Below are 20273 nucleotides of genomic sequence, written 5' to 3' on the forward strand. Positions count from 1 at the left end.
TAATTTCAACGGGAAACGTGTCTGAATCCACTTCCTTTCTCTTTTAGCTCCAGATAACACTCTCGTCTCCATCCAGGGTGCATTTGCTACTGAGGGCAACTGAGCCTGAAGCGACTGGGATAATTTGTTAGACAGAGGTTTCATAAATTTTGTCGAAAATGTGAAACTTCTAAGATTTCAAAAAGCCAGCAAACACCTGTTGTAGGAAGCATCCCACAGCTATGAATTCAGATTTATTAAATATGGCTCTTCTTCCTTCTCAGACAAAGTTCTGGAAGGGGTGGCCCTCCTTCCCAGCCCCCACAACCCTCCCAACCCCTCATCACTCTTTAACTCTTACATATCCAGCATGTGGCAAAACGCAGCAACTTCCTCATCTCTCTCCTCTGAGACCTCAAACAATTCATGGCCATTGGCGACGGCATGGGGCCGGGAGCCCACCTTTAAGAGAAGAGCAGCTGACTCAGTGCCTCTTCCCTCGTGGCATCCCCTTCTCACAAGCTGCTCCCAGATCTAAACTCTTAACTCTAGGTGGAAAGACTTTCTAGGCATTCAACATTCAGTGAAAGGGGCACAAGAAAATATGGGAAATCCAGGAATATATTTATCTGCTGTCCTAGGAGACCAACAGCCAAGTTGAAAAGGAGGACTTGAAACCGTGGCTAGTTTGGATGGGATGGACAAGAGTATTGCCAAACCTCCTTCCGAGGGGCAACGGCACCTAATAAGCTCAATCCAGCATGCTGGGCATTGCACAGCAGTGCTTGGCTGCTGGGCCGGCTCCCTGGGGGATGCTCCCAGAGGCCTGGCATGGAGCTGGGCAGGCAGCTATTTTCCCTGCCCCCACAGTGACACCAGGGCAAGTGGGCTGCCCAAACCATCCCCAGGGAAGCTGGGTCCCAGGCAAAAGCCTTAACATCCACAGCAAGCCCCGGGGACCCAAAGCAGAGTGACTGAGAGCCCTCGATGGAGGCAATGACTCAGACACATGTGCCTTCTCAGTGGAAGCTATTTGAGGAAGAAGGTGTCAAAGCAGCTTTCTGGGCAGGAGAGAACCTGTGCAAGGCTTAGTTCCCCTCAGCTCCCGAGTCTTCCGGTTCGGAACAGCTGGGATGCCAGAGATCCCACCTGGGCCCCACTTCCTGTCCAAGAGAAAGGGTGTGGTGGTGGGGATTCTCTCAGACAAGACCTGACAGTCTCCCATCACAGAGCTGCTTTCTGTCACCCATGAGGAGTTCTACAGAAGCCCTCACGCAAGGCCCGTAGCCCAACCTAGGGAGGAGGAAGTGGGGGGAGCCAGTGCATGACGGGTTTCTGCCTGACAGGCTTCCCAGAGCCGCCAGGGGAGGCCACCCCCAGGGAATGAGGCTGCAGCTCAGATGGAGTGCTAGCTGCATCCGGTAAAGGCAGCCAGTACCAGCAGCTGCTTCCGGGGAGCCCGAGCTCCAGTCTGTGTGCACGACAACACCTCGTCTTTCATCCTCCCCCTGGCTGTGCTCACGTCCTCCCCATCCCTCGGGGCAGATGGCAGCTCCAGAGTGTTTCCTCTGAGCGAGCCTCCCTCATAAGCCTTGTTCTCCTGGGTGAGCATGGACGAGGTGCACAGAGGGAAGGGCAGCAGTGGGAGCAGCTGGCATGTGAGGTCCTAACTCTGCCAAGTTCATGCCTGTGTCCCAGTCAAAACAATAGTACCACTGTCAGCAATTAACCCACAAAAGTGAGGCTCAGAGAGAACACACAGAGACAGAGACAGAGAGGAGGGAAGGCAAGGAGGGGAGAGAACAGAGTGGCTACTGAAGGCCATCTTCATGCCCTTTCAGTACCACTCACTAGCTCTAGAAGAAGACAAAAGCCACTTACGTTCGCCCTGCTGGCAGGCCCTGGTGGCATCGCCCGATGCTGGCTGGGGGAGTCTGCTGGGCAGAGGCTGACAGCGGGGGTACAAGGCTGACATCTGGAGCCAACCGTGTCCAGAGCTGGCTCCACAGGCCTGGGATAAGGAGGGTCCCTCCGGCTGGAAGCCCGGCGAAGGCGGGGCGGCGGTACAGGCCGAGGGCCTGAGGGGTACCCCCTGCTGGCGGGATGAGCCCCTGCACCGAGCTGAGGTGGGGAAGACCAAGGACGCATTTCCCCCCTAAGAACTGGCAGGAGCTTTCTGCTTTGCCGTAGCTTCTTCAAGGAGACTGGAGCGAGCTCCCTCTCAGAACTCTGCTGACACACAGAGGATGGGCAAGGGCCAGGGAGCGGGGAAAGCAGAGAGAAGGAGCGGCAGAGGTGGCCACCTACCAGGCAGGCCCAGCCCTACGCAGGGAACTCGGAGCAGGGAACAGGAATCTCCCCGTCCCTATAAATAGCGGGAGCAGCTCCACCTCTCAGAGCAGGGCCTTTAAAAAGCCCAGAGCTCTAATGCTGTGACTTATCCCAGGAGCTAATTCTGCTCCGGGGGATTCTCTTAGCAGAAGCACAGGAAGGAAGGACCACGTGGCTTTTCCAGAGTTGTGAAGGATCCCAATTGCTGGGACTTAAGGTGGGAAAGCCCCAGGATCCCTTAGACAATGGGTAAGGAGGAAACAGAGATGGACCGAGGTGGAATGCTGTGCCTGCAGCAGTCAGCAGCCACGGGGTGCCTCTCGACTCCTCTGGGGCCAAGGTCTCCAGGGCCCAAGGGTGACACAAAGTGGCCTTCAGGTCCCACCCATGGAGATGCTGCTTACACTTTTTATTTTTCTTTTTTAAGATTTTATTTTTCCTTTTTCTCCCCAAAGCCCCCCGGTACACAGTTGTGTATTTTTAGTTGTGGGTCCTTCTAGCTGTGGCATGTGGGGTGCCACCTCAGCATGGCCTGATGAGGGGTGCCATGTCCGCGCCCAGGATCTGAACTGGCAAAACCCTGGGCTACCGCAGCGGAGCACACGAACTTAACCACTTGGCCACGGGGCTGGCCCCTGCTGACACTTTTTTAAAACAGAAAAAGGATCGAAGTTGCCCTAGAACGCCCACCCTGCGCTTCTATGGAGATACTTTGCTATTTCATCCTATGAACTGATAAAAGGAAAATCACTATTATCATACTGCACATTCTTTCTACGTATTTGCACTGTGCAAAGAGACGGCTGGTGGTGACGGCTGCACAACAAGGTGTATGTACTTCACGTCACTGAACGGTACACTTAAAATTGGTTAAGACGGTAAATTTTATGTTAAAAAGAGAGAAAGAGAGACAAAAAGGGAGACAGAGAGAGACAGGGGGAAGAGAGAGACAGACAGACAGACAGAGAGACAGAGCAGGACAGAGACAGAGAGACAGGCAGAGAGAGACTGAGAGAGACAGAGGGAGAGGGAGACGGGGGGAAGAGACAGAGAAAGAGAAAAGAGAGAGAGAAGAAGCAAGCTTCAGGACAGGAAAGATCGGGCGGTGGTGCGCCTTAGACTTTCGGGCAGGGCGGTTGAGGGGTCTGGACCAAACTCGGGTATTCAGTGGGCATTAAACAATGGCTAATATTATGACTGAGCCTCATTACCACGCAGCATTTTTGGCAGAGCAGAAAGTCAGAAAGCAGAAGCCACTTGCTCCAGTCCACAAGGCCATCTGGCCATAGAATCAAGGAACTCCCACCCCAGTTCAGTCCTTACATCATGAAGTAGGCGTACCCTAGCAAGTGAGGTTGCAAAATGCCGGCCCCCAGCAGGGCTGTATTGGCCAAGATACACAAACCCAGCCCTGAGAAGGAGCCACGTCTCCACTGCTGCCCCTCTTCCTCTCCCCACCAGGGCCCAGGGACCTGACGACAGAACCAGAGGGGAGGAGCAAAGAAGAATGAGGGGCTTTCTGTTTCCTAACGACACAAGGAAAGGGGCACAGGAAAAACACAATAAGGTCCTCACCGGAGCAGCAGAAATGCGGTGGTTCGTGCCAGGTGTAGCATTTTTTCGGTTGGCATAGCGGGAGGCATAGGTGCGGGGGGGCACCTGAGGGGGCATGGTCTTGCTCCGGGCCACGGGTTTTCCAGGAGTGTCCTTGCCAAAGTCCAGAGGCCCCCGGCCCTCCTTCCAGCCCCTGGTGGTGTCCCGCAACATCTCTGCATCGTAGGTTGACTTCAAGTTGAGCCGTGTAATTGCATCATTGATACCATCATAGTCCACACACGCCAGTAGGGGCCCTGGACCCCCACCTCCCCGCTCCTCTTCCTCCTCTAAGATCCGATGCCCTAGCAATTTGCCTGGAGGTTGTTCGATCAAAGACAAAGTGTTGATGTCATTGGGCTGGAAGATCTTGGAGGATGAGGGGGACCCCTTTCTGGGAGGCAGAGGAGGGTTGTCCCAGATAGACACTCGGGGAGGCAGAGGAGGTGGGGACAGTTTCTTGGAAGAGCCATCTACGTCCCCAGGTCCTGGGGACAAAGAGAGCCCCCCATCTGAACCATCAAAGATGTAGAGATAGTCTCCAGCCAGGGAGCCTTTAGGCCAGGGATCTGGGCCAGGCTGGGAGCCCTGGGAGGTAGAGTGGTTGGGTGGCCGTTCTTGTGGGGAGACTGAGTTGTAATTGAGGGTAGGATCGGAGCCAGAAAGACCGCGTAAGAGCTTGAAGTCCTTCCGCCTTCCTGCTGGCTTGCTGTAGAAGTCTAGGACAGGCTCATCCCAGCTGATGAGAGAGGGGTCTGTGTTCTGCTTGGCTCTGCTTTCCTCCTTGTCATGCCGGAGCTGGGACAGAGCATCATACTCCATCTGCAGGGCTTCGGCCATCGCCAGCTCTTTGCGGCTGATGCCCACCGACTCCAGGGACTTCCAGTGTTCTCCATTTCCCTGAGTCGAAGACATAGTGAGGATGGGGGACAGAGGAGACAAGGAAGTCCTTTACTTCCTGCCAAGGTCAGGTCTGCAGGGTTGTGGCATGGTGTCTGGGCACCTGCAGGTAAGGGGCGAAAATATCAATCGTTCAGTCACAAAAAGAGATGTATTAATGATCTGACTTAGGTGACATAATCTGCGCCACTGCCTGTTTCGTCAGTGCCTACAACAGATGGAAAAACACAGAAAAGTGGAGGAAAAAAGAGATACCAAGACAACTTTATTTACCTATCTATTACATCCATCAACCCATCCATTTCTCTATACATGTCTCCATCTCTGGCCCCTAACTCCCAACATCACCTCTCTCACATGTGCCCCAAGGACAGAAGGAGGCACTTTGCATCAGTCAAGAGGAGAAGATGGAAACAAGGGCTCCTCGGCCAGTTTAAAGAGGATAGCTCTCATATACTGCTGGAGGGGAGTGTAAAATGGTACAGCCACTTTGGAAAACAGTTAGCTTCTTGTAAGGGTAATCATCCACCTAGCATGTGAACCAACAATCCTCCTTCTAGTTACTTACCCAAGAAAAATGAAAGATATGTCCACACAAAGATTTGAACACGAATATTCACAGCAGCTTTATTTGTAATATCCCCAAACTGGAAACAACCCAAATGCCCATCAAGAGGTGAACGGATTAAAAAAATGTGTTATGTCAACACAATAGAATACTACTCAGCAACAAAAAGGAATGAGTTATTGACACATGCAATAACATGGACGAATCTCAAAATAACTATGCTGACTAAAAGAAGCCAGACAAAAGAGTATGAGTATGTAGGATTCCACTTACATAAAATTCTTGAAAATGAAAACCAACCTAGGGTGACAGCAGATCAGCGGTTATCTGGGAAGGGGCGGAAAGAGGAATGGATTACAAAGGAGCATAAGGGAACTTTTGGGGATGATGAACATGTTCATTATCTTGACTGTGGTAATGGTTTCAAGGCTATACACATATGTCAAAACTTATCAAACTGTACACTTTAACTACGTAGTTTATTGTATGTCAATTATACCTCAATAAAGCTATAAATGAGAAGTACAACAGAGCATTATGAAATAGACCTTATAATTTACTCAGATTGCACTAAAATCCTCCCAAAAGACACCAATAAGAGCAATAAAACAAAGCCTGCCATCAGGTGAGACCCGGGCACCTGATGGACTACAGGTGTGCCAAAACACTGATTTTTCTTCCCTCGGCCCTCCGGAAGGCAGACAGGAAGGGAGGACCCCCAGGCCAGCTGCCTCTGGCTCCAGGCAGCCCCCTGCATTAACGCCAGTGTCGGTATCTTTTTCTTTGGAAGCCATGACATGAAAAAGGTACTGGGGGCTGGCCTGGTGGCGCAGCGGTTAAGTTCGCATGTTCCGCTTTGGTGGCCTGGGGTTTGCCAGTTCAGATCCCGGGTGCGGACATGGCAACACTCATCAAGCCATGCTGTGGCAGGCATCCCACATATAAAGTAGAGGAAGATGGGCATGGATATTAGCTCAGGGCCAGTCTTCCTCAGGAAAAAGAGGAGGATTGGAACCAGATGTTAGCTCAAGGCTGATCTTCCTCAAAAAAAAAAAATCATGAACTATATGGGGGCAGCCTGGAGGCACAGCGGTTAAGTGCACACGTTCTGCTTCAGCAGCCCGGGGTTCGCCGGTTCAGATGCCGGATGCAGACGTGGCCCTGCTTGGCAAGCCATGCTGTGGGAGGCGTCCCACATATAAAGTAGAGGAAGATTGGCCCGGATGTTAGCTCAGAGCCAGTCTTCCTCAGCAAAAAGAGGAGGACTGGTGACAGATGTCAGCTCAGAGCTAATCTTCCTCAAAAAAGAAAAAGGCACTGAATGAAAGGCTGTGGTGACAAGGTTAGCCTGGCCCACAGGTTCTCACTCTGCCTGACATTAGAAACTGGGGAACTTTTTAAAAGGACTCCCAGGTACTCTCAAGAGATTCTGATTTATTGGTCTGCGGTAGGGCAGTGGTATTTTTAAAATTCCCCAGGAGATTCTAGTCTGTAGCCAAAGCTGAGAACCATGACCTTTGTATGTTTCAGACTAGGTTGGGGGAAGTAAGTGTGAAATAGTCTGACCCTAGCACCAGCAGCTGAGATCACAATTTCCTAAAATTATCCAAAATTGTTCATTCGCTTGTACTGCTTTACTCAACAAACATACGAAGTGTGTAAATCCTCCTGATTAGCAAGTTGAAAACATCAATAGGAAAAAGGTTCAGATAGATTCTTGGGTGGCAAATTCAATCAGATCCACAATGAGTTAGGACAAGGGCATCCCTTCAGCTGATATGCCCTCCTGGGACCCTGGGGCATCGGTCAGGCACAGGTGCAGAACCCCGGCCTAAAGGGCCAGGGCTGGCTCAGGGAATCTTAGGAAGTATTTCCCAAAGATCGAATAGCCAAGCCTCGCCTTAGGGCATACGAAACAGTTCTCTGCTGATTTCTCTGCCAGTTGAGTTTCTCCATCCTTCAACAGCTTAGTTTTGACCACAGAAGGTTAGAGAGTCTTGCTATTTGAAATTCAAAGGTTTTGGATGAGCAGATGGAGATACTCAGAATTTAGATGCCTGGAGCTGGGGAACTGGTCCCAGGAAAAGGAGGTCCTAGCGCTTTAGCTAGGAGACACTAGCCAAGCGCTCAAAGGTGCACTGAGCTTAAGCCTTGCAAACCAGAGAAGGACTGTGTATTTCCAGCCCTGAGCGGGGATAAGCAGAGCAGGAAGATTTGCCTTAGCCAGGCACCACTGAGAGGAAACTGAGGCCATTGGAAATAATCTCTCTCAACTTCCTGCCTCTCTTCCCCACGGCCTTATCCACGCTTGCATGCAGCCTCCTTTCCTGTTTTGGTCTCAGAGGAAGGCTGGGCACAAGCCTCAGTGCTCCTGCCCCATCCACGAGGTCTCCTCCAGGATGATGCTGCACACGTCTCGCCTCCCTCTCCTGCATCTCCACCTCTTCTCCTTAACTGGGTCTCTCTCTTCAGCACGTACACATGTTCAAGCTTCTACTACCCTTAAAAAGAAACACCTGCACCCTAAGCACCTCCCCTCACCTCTGTCCTCCAGCTAACACCTCTCGGTTCTTCCTCCCTTCCCAGCCGAGCTTCAGGAGAGTAGAGGACATGGTTCCCAATTCCCTTCCAGTTACTCTTCAACTCACCATAACCTGGCTTCTGCCATCTGCATCCCACTCAACTGCCCCAGCACAACGCCAGGCCACCCAATTCCAGGCATCCCCGCCAGCCTGGACATTGCCGCGGCCCTGGGCTCTACAGACCATTCGCTTCTTCCACAAAAACCTCTACCCTCTAGCTTCCGTGACACTATTTTCTCTTGTCCTCCCCTGAAACGCTGGTGTTGGCTCCAGATCCCACTCTCAGCCCACCAGGAGCGCGACACCCCGTCGGGCAGTCTCATCTGACCATTTCCTCGTTAAGGGCCCACGCGCAGATGATGCCAAATCTGTCTCTCCCCTCTCGTGTCAAACCCCAAACGTCCAAAGCTGAACTATCACCTTCCTTTTTCATTCCCACAACCTTCTCCTCCCCAACCCACTCGCCACTGAGGTGAACGACACCACCCAGGCCCCAAGCTAGAAACCCTGCAGTCATCCTGGATTCCCCCTTCCTTTCACCCCCATATCCAGCCACCAAGGCTGGCCACCTTTTCCTCTTCAACGCTCCCTAAATCTGGTCCTTCTATCCTAACTGCAGCGGCGCTACCCAGGCCTTAGACCTCTTGCTTGCTCTCTTGGGCTGTTACAAGAGCCTCCTCACAGGCCCCAGCGCCCTCGTCCAGGCTTTCCCCACAGAGTCTCCTCACAGGCCCCCAGCGCCCTCGTCCAGGCTTTCCCCACAGAGTCTCCTCACAGGCCCCCAGCGCCCTCGTCCAGGCTTCCCCACAGTCTCCTCACAGGCCCCCAGCGCCCTCGTCCAGGCTTTCCCCACAGAGTCTCCTCACAGGCCCCCAGCGCCCTCGTCCAGGCTTCCCCACAGAGTCTCCTCACAGGCCCCCAGCGCCCTCGTCCAGGCTTTCCCCACAGAGTCTCCTCACAGGCCCCCAGCGCCCTCGTCCAGGCTTCCCCACAGAGTCTCCTCACAGGCCCCCAGCGCCCTCGTCCAGGCTTTCCCCACAGAGCGGCCAGCGGGCTCTCCACAGTGTCAACCTGATCGCCTCAGGGGCTGGGTAAGGCCTTCATGGCTCCCTACCCAACCCCTTCCCGAGGCCTGTCTTTATCCAGGCTCGTCTCCCGCTCATCTCCAACCACCCATCACCACAGGCGACGCCTCTGTGATCTCCCTCCGCGTCTCCCCTCTCCTGGGCATGCCCTTTCGGACGCTCTTGCCTGCAACTCCAACTTGCCCTTCTCAGACTTTGTGCAGACACTGCTCTCTTCAGGAAGCCTCTCTGAACCCCCAGGTTGAACTAAAGGCCCCTTCGTTACACTCCCAATAGCAACCTGTATATATCTCACACATAGGCTTAAAATATCTTTTCTTTTTCTTTTTTAATTGAAGGCTTTTTTCCTAAGTTGCATTCAGGCGTTTTATTTTATTGATTTTTTTAAAGAAAATTTCTTCTCTTTTCTTTCTTTTTTTGGTGAGGAAGATTGGCCCAGAGCTAACATCTGTTGCCAGTCTTCCTCTTTTTTTTCCTCCCCAAAGCCCCAGTACATAGTTGTATGGCCTACGTGTAGGTCCTTCTAACTCTTCCACATGGGGTGCTGCCTCCGCATGGCTTGATGAGCAGTGTGTAGGTCCAGGCCCAGGACTGGAACCAGTGAACCCTGGCCCACCAAAGTGGATCATGTGAACTTAACCACTATGCCACCAGGCCAGCCCCTAAAATATCTTATTCAAAATTAAATGTGTCTGGATCTGTCACTCCCACTAAGCTCTCCAAGTTCCAAATTCACCTCATTCCCGCTGAGAAAAATGTACTTGAACTGGGGCTTAAGGGCACAGCTTTCTGGTGGTGAGAAACTTCAGACTCGGAGATGGGGGATGAGAATGCAGACGGTGTCCTTCCTCGGGTTCTTCAAACACAGGACTGGGGTTCAGTAACCGGGCCAGGTTTGGCACGTGTAAGGGAGGTGGGCGCATGGACAAGACTACCGTGCAAAGCGCCTTCCATTCTGACCTACTGACTCCCTGCAGTCAGACTTCACCGAGGATTCCAAAGTCGAATCCCAGGGCTAGGGCTGCCTCCCAGCCCCGGGAGGACAGGAAGGAAAGGCCCAGGGGCGATCCGGCAGGCCCGACTCCTAAGGCTCTTTGCAGACTGGAACTCAGGCAAGGAAAACCAGCTAGCTCTCTCTGACCACCGTCCCCAGGGCTCCCGGGCAGGCCGCCACCAGACTGTGTGTCAGCCACGCAGGGAAGGAGGCCCAGCCGCTGACAGATCTCATGCCGGGGGCCACCTGGCTGCTGCTCCCGCCAAAGGACTCAGCACTCGCTCACTCTGATGCTGAGGGATCTGCGGTCAGGAGGCAGGACAAGCAGCATCCCCTGCAGGACCAGGAGAGCCACCTCTGAAGGTGAAGCGAAAGTTAAGAGCAGAGCAAGGCAGACGAAATCCAGAGGGGAGAAGGCAAGGCGGGGGCACCCAGGCCCGACAGCCTGCAGCTGCCGCGAGCAGGCTTCCCTCGAAGAACTCAAGCCCCAAATTTCGCTTTCTGGGAGCAGTGGGGGACGGCTCACAGAGTATTTTAGGAATCAGAGTCTCATGTTTCCTGCCTCCCCCCACCCCCAATTCAGTTCCTTGTCTGCCAGCCTCTGCTGGGCTGACAAGTTAGAAATTGCTCTATTCCTCGAGAGCTACCAGGGATTCTGTACAAAAGCAAACAGCCATCCAGGTCCCAGGAGAGAGCTGGGGTGGATGAGGGCCTGGGTCTGTGCAGTCCATCCAGGAAGAGGTGGCCGGGGCCAGAACCATTGTGTCGCACAACTCCAGGGTGCCAGGGAGCACCCATATTGTTTGCTACGTGAATGACACCCCCAACCACAACAAAGAACCACATGAACAGTGGCCCCTGGAGCTGTGCCCCTCGGTGGCTCTGACTGTGTCCCCTCTAGCATCCACCTCTCAGAGAGCACAGGGAAGTCATGAAAGGTCGTTTCAGCCAGTCTCCTTTCACCGCCGGAGTGCACTGACGGCTAACATTTCCCTGCACCTGCACTCTCTCTTTCTCTGCTTAACCATTCGAAAGTAAGATGTAAATACTTCACCTCCAGATACTTCAGCCTGCATCACTAGGACATCCTCCTACAGAAATGCAATGCCATTAGCACACCTACAAAACTTAATATTGACGCAATATTATCTAATACGTATTATATATTACATTATATATGTATTTTTTAATTATTTATTTATTTTATTTATTTTTAAAGATTTTATTTTTTTCCTTTTTCTCCCCAAAGCCCCCCAGTAAGTAGTTGTATATTCTTGTTGTGGGTCCTTCTAGTTGTGGCATGTGGGACGCTGCCTCAGCGTGGTTTGATGAGCAGTGCCATGTCCGCACCCAGGATTCGAACCAACGAAACACTGGGCCACCTGCAGCAGAGCGTGCGAATGTAACCACTCGGCCACGGGGTCAGCCCCTGTATTATGTCTTATAGAATAGTAATGACTGTTATATTATAATAATATCTAATATCTAATATATATATTAGATTAGTCCACATTCAAATGTTAGCAATTGCCATCTGTGAAGTTTTTCAAGTATACAAATTCCTGGCCCCTCCCAACAGGTCTGATTCAGTAGGGTAAGTCCCTGGACTCTGAATGTTCCAAAGCCCCTCAGGCAATTCAGATGTGCAGCCAGGTTTGATCCCAGAGACTAGGGTTTCAGAACTCCCAGGAGGACAAGAGGGAAGTGCGGAAAGGGACCCCAGAAAGCACCAGGTGGTCAGCTGGTGAAGAAAGAGGACATGTTTATGGCCAAGCAGGTTGATGCCAGGGTCTAGGGAGCACCAGGCACCAAACTCAGTCCACGCAGCTGCCGACAGATGGCTGGAGGCTGGCGGGGGAGGAAATGGGTCAGGGCAGAGCCACACAATGGTTCAGAGTCACAGGGTGGAGAGAAAGGAGAGGGCACTCCCTCCAGTGAGCTGGAGTTCAGTCCCTGTGCCAGAGGGGGAGGGGCCGCAGGGGGCCCCCCCATACCAGCTGCGAGTGGAGAGGGCTCCCTGCTCTCATGCTAGAGGGCGCTGTGTCACGGCTGCTCTTCTGGGACAGCCTAATGGGCCTGGGTCGTCTTCTCCCCACGAATGTGGGGCAGCCACAGAATTGGGTCCCAATGGGCGTTGACTACCAGCTCCGTGCCAGGTGCCAGGCTAGACCTAGAAGTATTCTTGTGACCGTGGCAGACATCCAGAGAGCTTATGATCTAGCAAAGGTGACAGACACATCCATAAATAATGCAATCCCCCCCTGGGGGCACAAGGCAGGGAAGCACTGCACATCTTGGCCCACCTTCAGGGGCGGGGCGGGGGGGTGGGGGGGGGGAAGGAGAGCTATCCAGCAAGGTGGTAAAAAACACGGAGGGTCTCAAGCCCCAGCCTTGGGTATCCTACCTTCTAGCAGTTTTTTCCAAGAGAAGAGGACTCAGTTCTAGGACTGCCCTAGGAAGGGACCTTTAGCACCTCCCCTCAGGACAGACAGATTCAAGGGGTTAGAGGCCATAAAGACTTAATCACTTTGGCTTCCAGAGTTTTCTCTTCAGAGAAGATTCCTGCCCTATCCACTCCCAACATCCACACTCATCCACACCCCAAATCCCACTGGCTTTGCAGCCAGGAACCTGTCCCCACACCTCACCCCACACACCTGCTGCCCTGCTCCACCTTGAAAGGGAAGATCAGCATGCCCTGCACCAGAGTCCCACTCCTCCAGCAGGAAGGTGTATCTAGAAGGTCAAGGAGGCCAGCTCCCTGCCTCAAACAGGTATCTGACCCCTGCTTCCTTATCTAAAGCCTAGAGGTCTGATATGGCTCTACAAGCTTGACGTCAGGCCCATCGCTGAATCACACCCTTTTCCTTATCTAACCTCCGTTCCCTCTGTCAGGGCGGCTCTCAGTGAGCTCCAGACGTGGGCAGACAGATCTCTGCTTGCGTCTTCTCCCCACTCACGGCCGCTCTCCAGTGTCCTCTTAGCCAAATTAAAGTGGCCACATGGTTCCGTCTCTCCCACCGGAACTTACTTTCCCTCTCTCTCTTCCCCAGGCCTACCCTGGACTTTCCACTAATTTGAGGCTAAAGTGGACGCAAGGGTTGGTAGAGGCTCTCTGGGTCCCTGGAGGGCAGAGGGACAGGTGCTGGGAGGCTGTGTGACACGGTTAGGTTGAGCTGGGTCTACATTCAGAGCCCTGGAGCCCTGGGTCCCAGCTCAGAAAGCATTTGTGCAGTTGGTTCTGTTCCCACACGCACACACAGGATCCCTGGAGACCAGGTCCTACCACACACCCTGCGGACTCGGGAATCTGAGCAGAAAGAAAGGCAGGGATGGGAGAGGTGAGGCAGCTCACAGCTCTTCTCAAAACATTCCTTCCTAATTAATTGTGGGAGTGGTTACACGACTGTATTTGTCAAAAATCATAAAAGTGCACATTAAAATAGGTGAATTTTACTGTCTTAATACTTCAATAAAAATTTAACTTTCAACTGATTCAAATAAATATAAGGAAGATAATAAAACTTTTTAAAAAAATTCCTTCCTAGAGCCAGCAATTTATACGGCGGGGTCAGGGACGAGGAGCTGGCAGTCAGCTGAATGGAACCCCTGGCACAGAAGGAAGCGAGGTCGCTAACCCAGAAGCCATCGCAGGAGCCAGAGCAGCCACATCTCCTCTGTCTGGTCCACACTTCCTGCTGTTTCCCCCTCTGTCCTCAGCCACTGCAGCCCCAAGAACCAGCCCTTCCAGTTCAGACCAGCCAGTTCTGAGCCGGTGTTAAGAATTAGGGCAGAGGAAGGCGGTGGGACAGGTGGGCGGGGGAGCCCAGGAGGGCCTTCCCTCACCAACCTTGGGCTCCAGCTGAGGGGACTCCTGAGGAAACTTCTTTACACACAACTTTGATACCAACCCAGGAATATCAGAAAAACAACCCCCACATTTCTGAACAGCAACATCCAGGAAACCTGAGTCTGTGAAGGTGCCTCAGCCGTGAAGCACAAAGGGAGCCCTGCGGGAGGGGGATATGAGAAGGTGGCGTGCCGGGAGAGGATACCACAGCCCTCTCTGGGGCCTCCCCTCCTCAGTTTTGCTTCACTGTCCCATTTGCTTCCTTCAAACTGAGGACTTGGGGCCGGCCCGGTGGCGCAGCAGTTAGGTTCGCATGTTCCACTTCGGCGGCCCGGGGTTTGCCAGTTCGGATCCCGGGTGCGGACATGGCACCACTTGGCACACCGTGCTGTGGTAGGCGTCCCACGTACAAAGCAGAGGAAGATGGGCATGGATGTTAACTCAGGGCCAGTCTTCCTCAGCAAAGAGAGGAGGACTGGCAGCAGATGTTAGCTCAGGCTAATCTTCCTCAAAAAAAACCACAAACAAACAAACAAAAAAATGAGGGCTCCTGCAAGGCCCAGACTGTGATCTGTCACCTCCAGTCCAGCTTGCCCAGCTCATGCCTTTGGAATCCAGTTCCCCAGGATTCCCGTGTGGGCTGTAAAGTGCCCTGGAGGAGGCCAGCCCATGAGGCAGAATCCAGAAAGCAGTTGACAGCTGTTCCCATCCAACCTTGGCACTGACATGAGGACAGAACGCACCAAGAAGGGTCTGCTCTGCCTGGAGAACTCAGTGAAGGGAAGAGAGGAGAGGCAGCAGCAAGCCGCCCACTGCTCCGGTCCTGAGTCCCCAAGTCCTTAGGTGCAGGACAGGGCTCACCATCAGTCTGCAAGGAGCCAGGAGGAGCACTCAAATTGTGGCCCAACCCTACGGCAAGGGGGTGGGGATGGATCTCAGGGCAACTGCAGAGCTGCTGGGCTCTCCAGAGGGCACCGAGTAAAGCCGGTGGGACCACGCTCCAGATGAAGGACCTCTCCACTGGGGACTGAGGCTTTGATGTTTAGGAAGCGTCTCCAATTCATTCAATTAGAACAAATTCTTTGGTTGTTTTCTGATAGCACCTTTTTTAGTTGCCTGAAAGGTTCTCTCTCTTTTCTCTGTGTCTCCGTCCGTTAGAGATGAGCAGAGTGAGGCCCACTAAGGGTCAACGACTTTGCCCTGGGTCTCACCCTGGAGCCACAGCAGAGATGGGAACCCAACGCGGGGAGGCTACATGGTGCTGATATGCAGACACAATCTTGGGCCCAGCCTTGTGCTCTTTCCCAACAAGCACACACTTGGCACAGATATGCCTGAGCCCCAGGAGGAGAAGGACCCGGGGAACTGGTCCCCAGGATGATCCTACCCCTAGAGCAGAGAAGGCAGAGCCAGCAGCCCCCATGTGGTGGTGCTATCTGTGGGAAGGGTGGGGCAACTGCCTGTAAGTCTGGGCGCAGGAGCCAGCGGACAGGGACAGGCTGTGTGGGCAGCGGGCTGCTGACAGTTGACAGCCACCTGCTTGGCCCAGAGGAGGGCAAAAGGAAGTCAAGCAGAGAAAGGTATCCCCGAAAGGCAGAGGCGCTGAAGACCAGCCCCCACACCATGCCCAGGGCAAGCTCCCCGCCCCCTCAGGGTAGAGAGGCTCTGCACAACTGTCCACAGCCCTGCCCACTGTCCCTCTGCCACCACACTTCCTAAACTAGCAATCCAGACATGGGTCAGATAATAGAGAATATCTTCAATTAGTGCTAACTCCTCCAATGAAAAAAATTCCTGACAGACTGCAGTCATTCTCAGGAACCCAAAGTCACGGTAACCGCACAAACGACACACACCCACACACCTTCCCCCACGCACCCCCCACACACTCCGTGTTTACCCCACCCCCTTCACTTCCTTCCCTGTGCACACAGCCCGCCACCCCCGCAACCCCCTCCACCTTCCCTCTCCCCTCTACACACACACCCACACCTTCCCCTACACACCCCACACGTACCCCACATACTCCACGCATACCTCATACCCTCCCCCCACGTGCACACCTCCATACCCCGCATACATCCCACAACCCCCACACTCAACACAAGCACCCACATCCTGTTCCCTACACACCTACACCCCCCACACCACACCCTCCAGCTCACTCACTCCCTTATCAGCTCCCTCAGGAGAGGAGAGGAAGCTGACCTAGACGCCACAAGGTCGTGATCTTAGTGCCACTGGTGAAGAAGTCTGAGAAAAGTAGACAGAAGGTTGACCCTGGAAGAGAAAGGAAAACGGGACCCCTCAGCTCCCGGGAGCAGCTCGGGCCTCCCAAGCAGGCCGCTCCTTCCCTGTCCACACCCCAGCACGCAGGGCCAGGCCAGAGACCAGGGAGTGCGCATGCCAGGGAAGAAGACTCCAGACAGAAGAGCTCCTCGGGCAGGTCTCAGGGGGGGCCAGTTATTCCCTAAGTCAGGGCAGAGTGGAGAAGCCCTGGGGTCCCCACAGACAGAGTAGGAAAAGAAAAGGGCACCAGCTCTCAAGAAGCCCCCATCTTTCAGCCCAGAAAAAAAAACACTCACAAACAAAACACCACCAAACACTTGATCCTAACTTACACGGGGGTGTTGGAGGCCAGGGTGTCAGCCCCTCCCAGGGACATTCACTTTTTTTTTTTTTTTTTTTGAGGAAGATTAGCCCTGAACTAACTGCTGCCAATTCCCCTCTTTTCGCTGAGGAAGACTGGCCCTGAGCTAACATCCATGCCCATCTTCCTCCACTTTATATGTGGGACACCTACCACAGCACGGTGTGCCAAGCGGTGCCATGTACACACCCAGGATCCAAACTGGCAAACCCCCAGGCCAGCCTCTAGGGACATTCACATTTAAAAGCAGAGCCTGAGGAGAAGAGAGCCCAAGCCAACCTGTTATGGAAGTGGTAAGGGAGGAATGAGCCATTGAAAGGTGGGCGGGGTGGAGCTCTGGGGCAGGCCTTGCCTCTCCATGGCCTCCCCTGGTGTTGGCTCCTGAGCCCAGGAATCTCTTGCCCCTCCCCAAAACACAAGTTCCCCGGTGCTGCCCATCAGGCAGCTTGTGCCTTAGGTCACTGACCTCTCCAATCCCTGGTCCTGGCTTTCGTTGCCCAGCCTGACCTAGGCGACCACCAGGCCTTCCCCAGCAGCCATGCAGTTCCACTGCACTCTTCCTGGTGGCAGACTGGAAGGACATCCTACTCCAAGGTCAGTCAAGGACACTGACCTAGGGGGAGACCAAGGATTTCACCCAGGTCAAAAGAGAAACTCCACTTGGGATGCAGGGCCCTAAGGGGGAACTGAGAAATGAGACCTCCCCCTCCCCTGAGACAGCCTCTCAGCGTCCAGAATCCCCAAACCACAGTGAAGGGGATACCTAGACAGGGGGGACTGGGAAGAGGGAGGCAGACAGTGGTCCTGATGGTGCCAGATCCCAGCGGATCCCAGCCAGGACCCCTGTGCCAGCCTGGTCACCCCCTAGACTTGTCCCAGTGGTAGGCTCAGGTGCTCTCAGCCCCGCTCATCTACACATACAGCCTGGTGTAGACCCCATGCCCTATGTCCCCGTCCCACTGGGCCCTCAGGGCCTCAAAAGCCACGCATGCGGCCGGAGGCACCCTTCTCTTCCTTGTGCTGTCTCTCTCTCCTCTTTCCACTCCAACTCAAGATCCTCAGAAATCTTCCCTGGTCAACCCCTCCAAACATCCTTACTTCTTTTCTTCTCAGTGTCTCCTAACACTACTCTGCTCTGTGTGTGACACGACGAATTAAAGTGGTGGACTGCCCCTGGTATCTGGGGCACGAGAACAACACATTTGCCTTAGACGGTGTTAAAACAACCATTTGGCATCCCTGTGCATGGAGGGGACAAGACGACTTACTTTCGAAGAAGGAAGTGACCTGGGGGTGGGGAAGGAGAGCAAGGAATCGTGTCGGCTAGTTTTGGCACTGCCCCATACACACCCTAATGCCGTTCTCCTGTCTCCTCTACCCGGCTTTGCACAGGAAGGTCCCAAGGGAGACAGAGGTCCCCTTAAGATGGAGCCCAAGTCCACACTCAGCAAAGGGGACACTCAGCAGAGGGGTGGACCAGCTGCCCACAGGCACAGTGTGGTACGCTCACATGCCACCAGCCCCATCCACCACATGACCCTCACTCAGGTCCACCAAGGGAGCAGAGTCAGGCCATTCTCAGCGGGGATCGACTAACACGCTTGCGGCTGGATGAGGGCAGCCAGGGTGTGACCACCGTGGAGGCATCTGGGAGCTAACATTCCAAAGGCACCTTGCTGACATCCCCTCACAACCACGCAGACACCACAGCAAGGTCTGTGGAGTCAGGCCCTCCAGGGACATGTCTACTGCCGGGACTGGAGCGAGGGTGTCACACTGTTTTGGTGGAAGGGAAGGAGGAAAGGGAGGTGGAGGGGGAGCAGAGGGGAGGCTAACGGAACGTGAGCATCACAGAAATCAATCGACGGGAGGAACAGGCCCCGCCCCGACTATGTGTGCCAGGTTTTGTCCTGCTTAATCCTCACAACAGTTCTTAAAGGTGGGTATTGCTATCCTTATTTTATGATAGGCCACCACACAACTAGTAAGTGACAGAATCAAGAGTTAAAGTCAAACTTGTTTGAGGCCAAAATCCAGCCTTTTTCCCATCCTGCCCTGGAGAGCCAGGCCCGTGGCATTTTACCGAATGTTCAAGCTGATACTGGTAATTATTCTGGTACACCCCCCCACTCTAAACCAAGAAGCTTGGTTTAATGTATTCTTAGTGAACTAAGTTCTCCCAGAACATAAACTCCAGAAGGACAGGATTTTGTCTGTCTTATCCACCACCACACGCTGAGGGCGTCAGGCACCCGGTGAACATTTGGTGCAGAACAGTGAACGAACCGCTGAATAAAACAGAAAATGCAAACGCAGTCAACGGCTCTGGCCAGATCAAACCACTTCCAGCTCACCTCTTTTACCACTCGCCTCATTCCCCACCCCCCACCCCCAATTCCTGTTCACTATTCAGATCTCAGCTAACATTTCATTTCTTCAGGAAGTCTGACCACCTCAAATGTCCCACTTAGGAGATCTCAAAGCATGCCTACATCCCCCAGCACAGCCTGTTTACTGGTTTGGATCCCCCGCTCAGCAGTGCCATCTGTCCCAGTCAGTGAAGGTACCTAAAGTCATGAGAAAGCAGTCAAAACATCTGCTGAATGAGTGAGTGAACGAATGAATGAGTGAGTTGTTTTCAAACATTATCTGACAGACTTATATCCCTTTGAGATCATATCTTTTTCCACAGATGACTTGAAGAAGAACCCTCTCTATTGTCATCTGGCTCTTGGGGAAGCCCCACCTCATTCAGAACTCAGGTGGGCCTCGCTGACATCTTTTCTCAGCACAGGACAGCAGGAGCATCAGTTCTGGAAGTATCCTTCCAGATGCAGGCTTTGGCTTTTCTCTAATTAGTTGTACAATCTTAGGCATGTTTCTTAATCTCAGTTTGAATCTAAACCTCAGCTCTCCCAAATGTAAAAAGGAAAGAGACAATTCCATCAGCATCTGCGTCCTTCAGAGTTGGGGGGAGGGGAAATTACAACAATGTCTGAAAAGCTACTAGCGGACAGACGCTCAGCGCCAGGGCCATCCTTCACCACGTGCCCTTGCCTCAAACTTTTGCTCCTCTTTGCCTCCCTTGTTGGGATCACCTGCAGCAGCAGAGTCAGAGTGCACTTCAGAGAATCTGCCGGCCCAAGTCTCGTGTCAGGAAGCTGTCTCTACCTCTTCTCTTAGTTAAAAAAAGGGAAACCTGCCTTCCTGAAGTCTCGAGTGGAAATCTGACATCCTCAGCTATAACGTTTTTGGGAAAATATAGTTGCTTTCTCCTAGCTTCCCATAATATCCAATTTGCAAACAATCTCTCCTTTCTCAGTCAGAATTAAATGCCCTCTACTGGTGCCCCTGGGCACTTTAACCTCCTTTACCCCTTGGAAGACGCAACAGCAACAGTACGTTAGGTCAGGGACGTGACTGACACTCTGCTTCAGAAAGCAGGGCCCTGAGACGCCTCAGTAGAGGAAGGGTTGTGGCTAGTCTGAGACCTGAGACAAGAAGAGCTCTCACATCTATTTCTCCTACCTAGCAAGGCAAAAGGCATTTCCTCAAAATGGAATTTCCTTAGTTCTCTATTTTTCCCTCACCCTTATGCGTTCTGGTTTGCGGCCAAGGGTACCAACTAGATTAAGATAGAAAGACAGGACTTAGCTGGAGAGGATGCCTCCAGGCAAGCTTATTCCTGGTGGGCCCGGGAGCCACATGTGTGGAGTAGTTCTCCTGCCTGGCACCCACCTC

The 20273-nt window shown here is 53.2% G+C and overlaps 1 protein-coding gene across 11 annotated transcripts in view; it reads right to left on the reverse strand.

Annotated features, from left to right (window-relative positions):
- The window catches only part of PIK3C2B (phosphatidylinositol-4-phosphate 3-kinase catalytic subunit type 2 beta), a 61527-nt gene that overhangs the window by 36992 nt on the left and 4262 nt on the right, over positions 1 to 20273 (reverse strand). For 4 of the 11 annotated variants that reach the window (XM_070591389.1, XM_070591392.1, XM_070591394.1 and 1 more), the window contains exons 2-3: positions 3886 to 4906; positions 341 to 441 (exon numbers count right to left, since the gene is read on the reverse strand). In XM_070591389.1, coding sequence (XP_070447490.1) covers positions 341 to 441; positions 3886 to 4818 — 1034 coding nt within the window. In that variant the 5' untranslated portion in view covers positions 4819 to 4906. Of the gene's footprint in view, positions 1 to 340; positions 442 to 1860; positions 2101 to 3885; positions 4907 to 5644; positions 5747 to 20273 lie in introns of those variants that run through there. The other 7 variants (XM_070591388.1, XM_070591386.1, XM_070591391.1 and 4 more) reach the window with 5 other exon arrangements.

Source organism: Equus przewalskii, chromosome 23 (assembly GCF_037783145.1).
Source record: "Equus przewalskii isolate Varuska chromosome 23, EquPr2, whole genome shotgun sequence".
Taxonomy (NCBI): domain Eukaryota; kingdom Metazoa; phylum Chordata; class Mammalia; order Perissodactyla; family Equidae; genus Equus; species Equus przewalskii.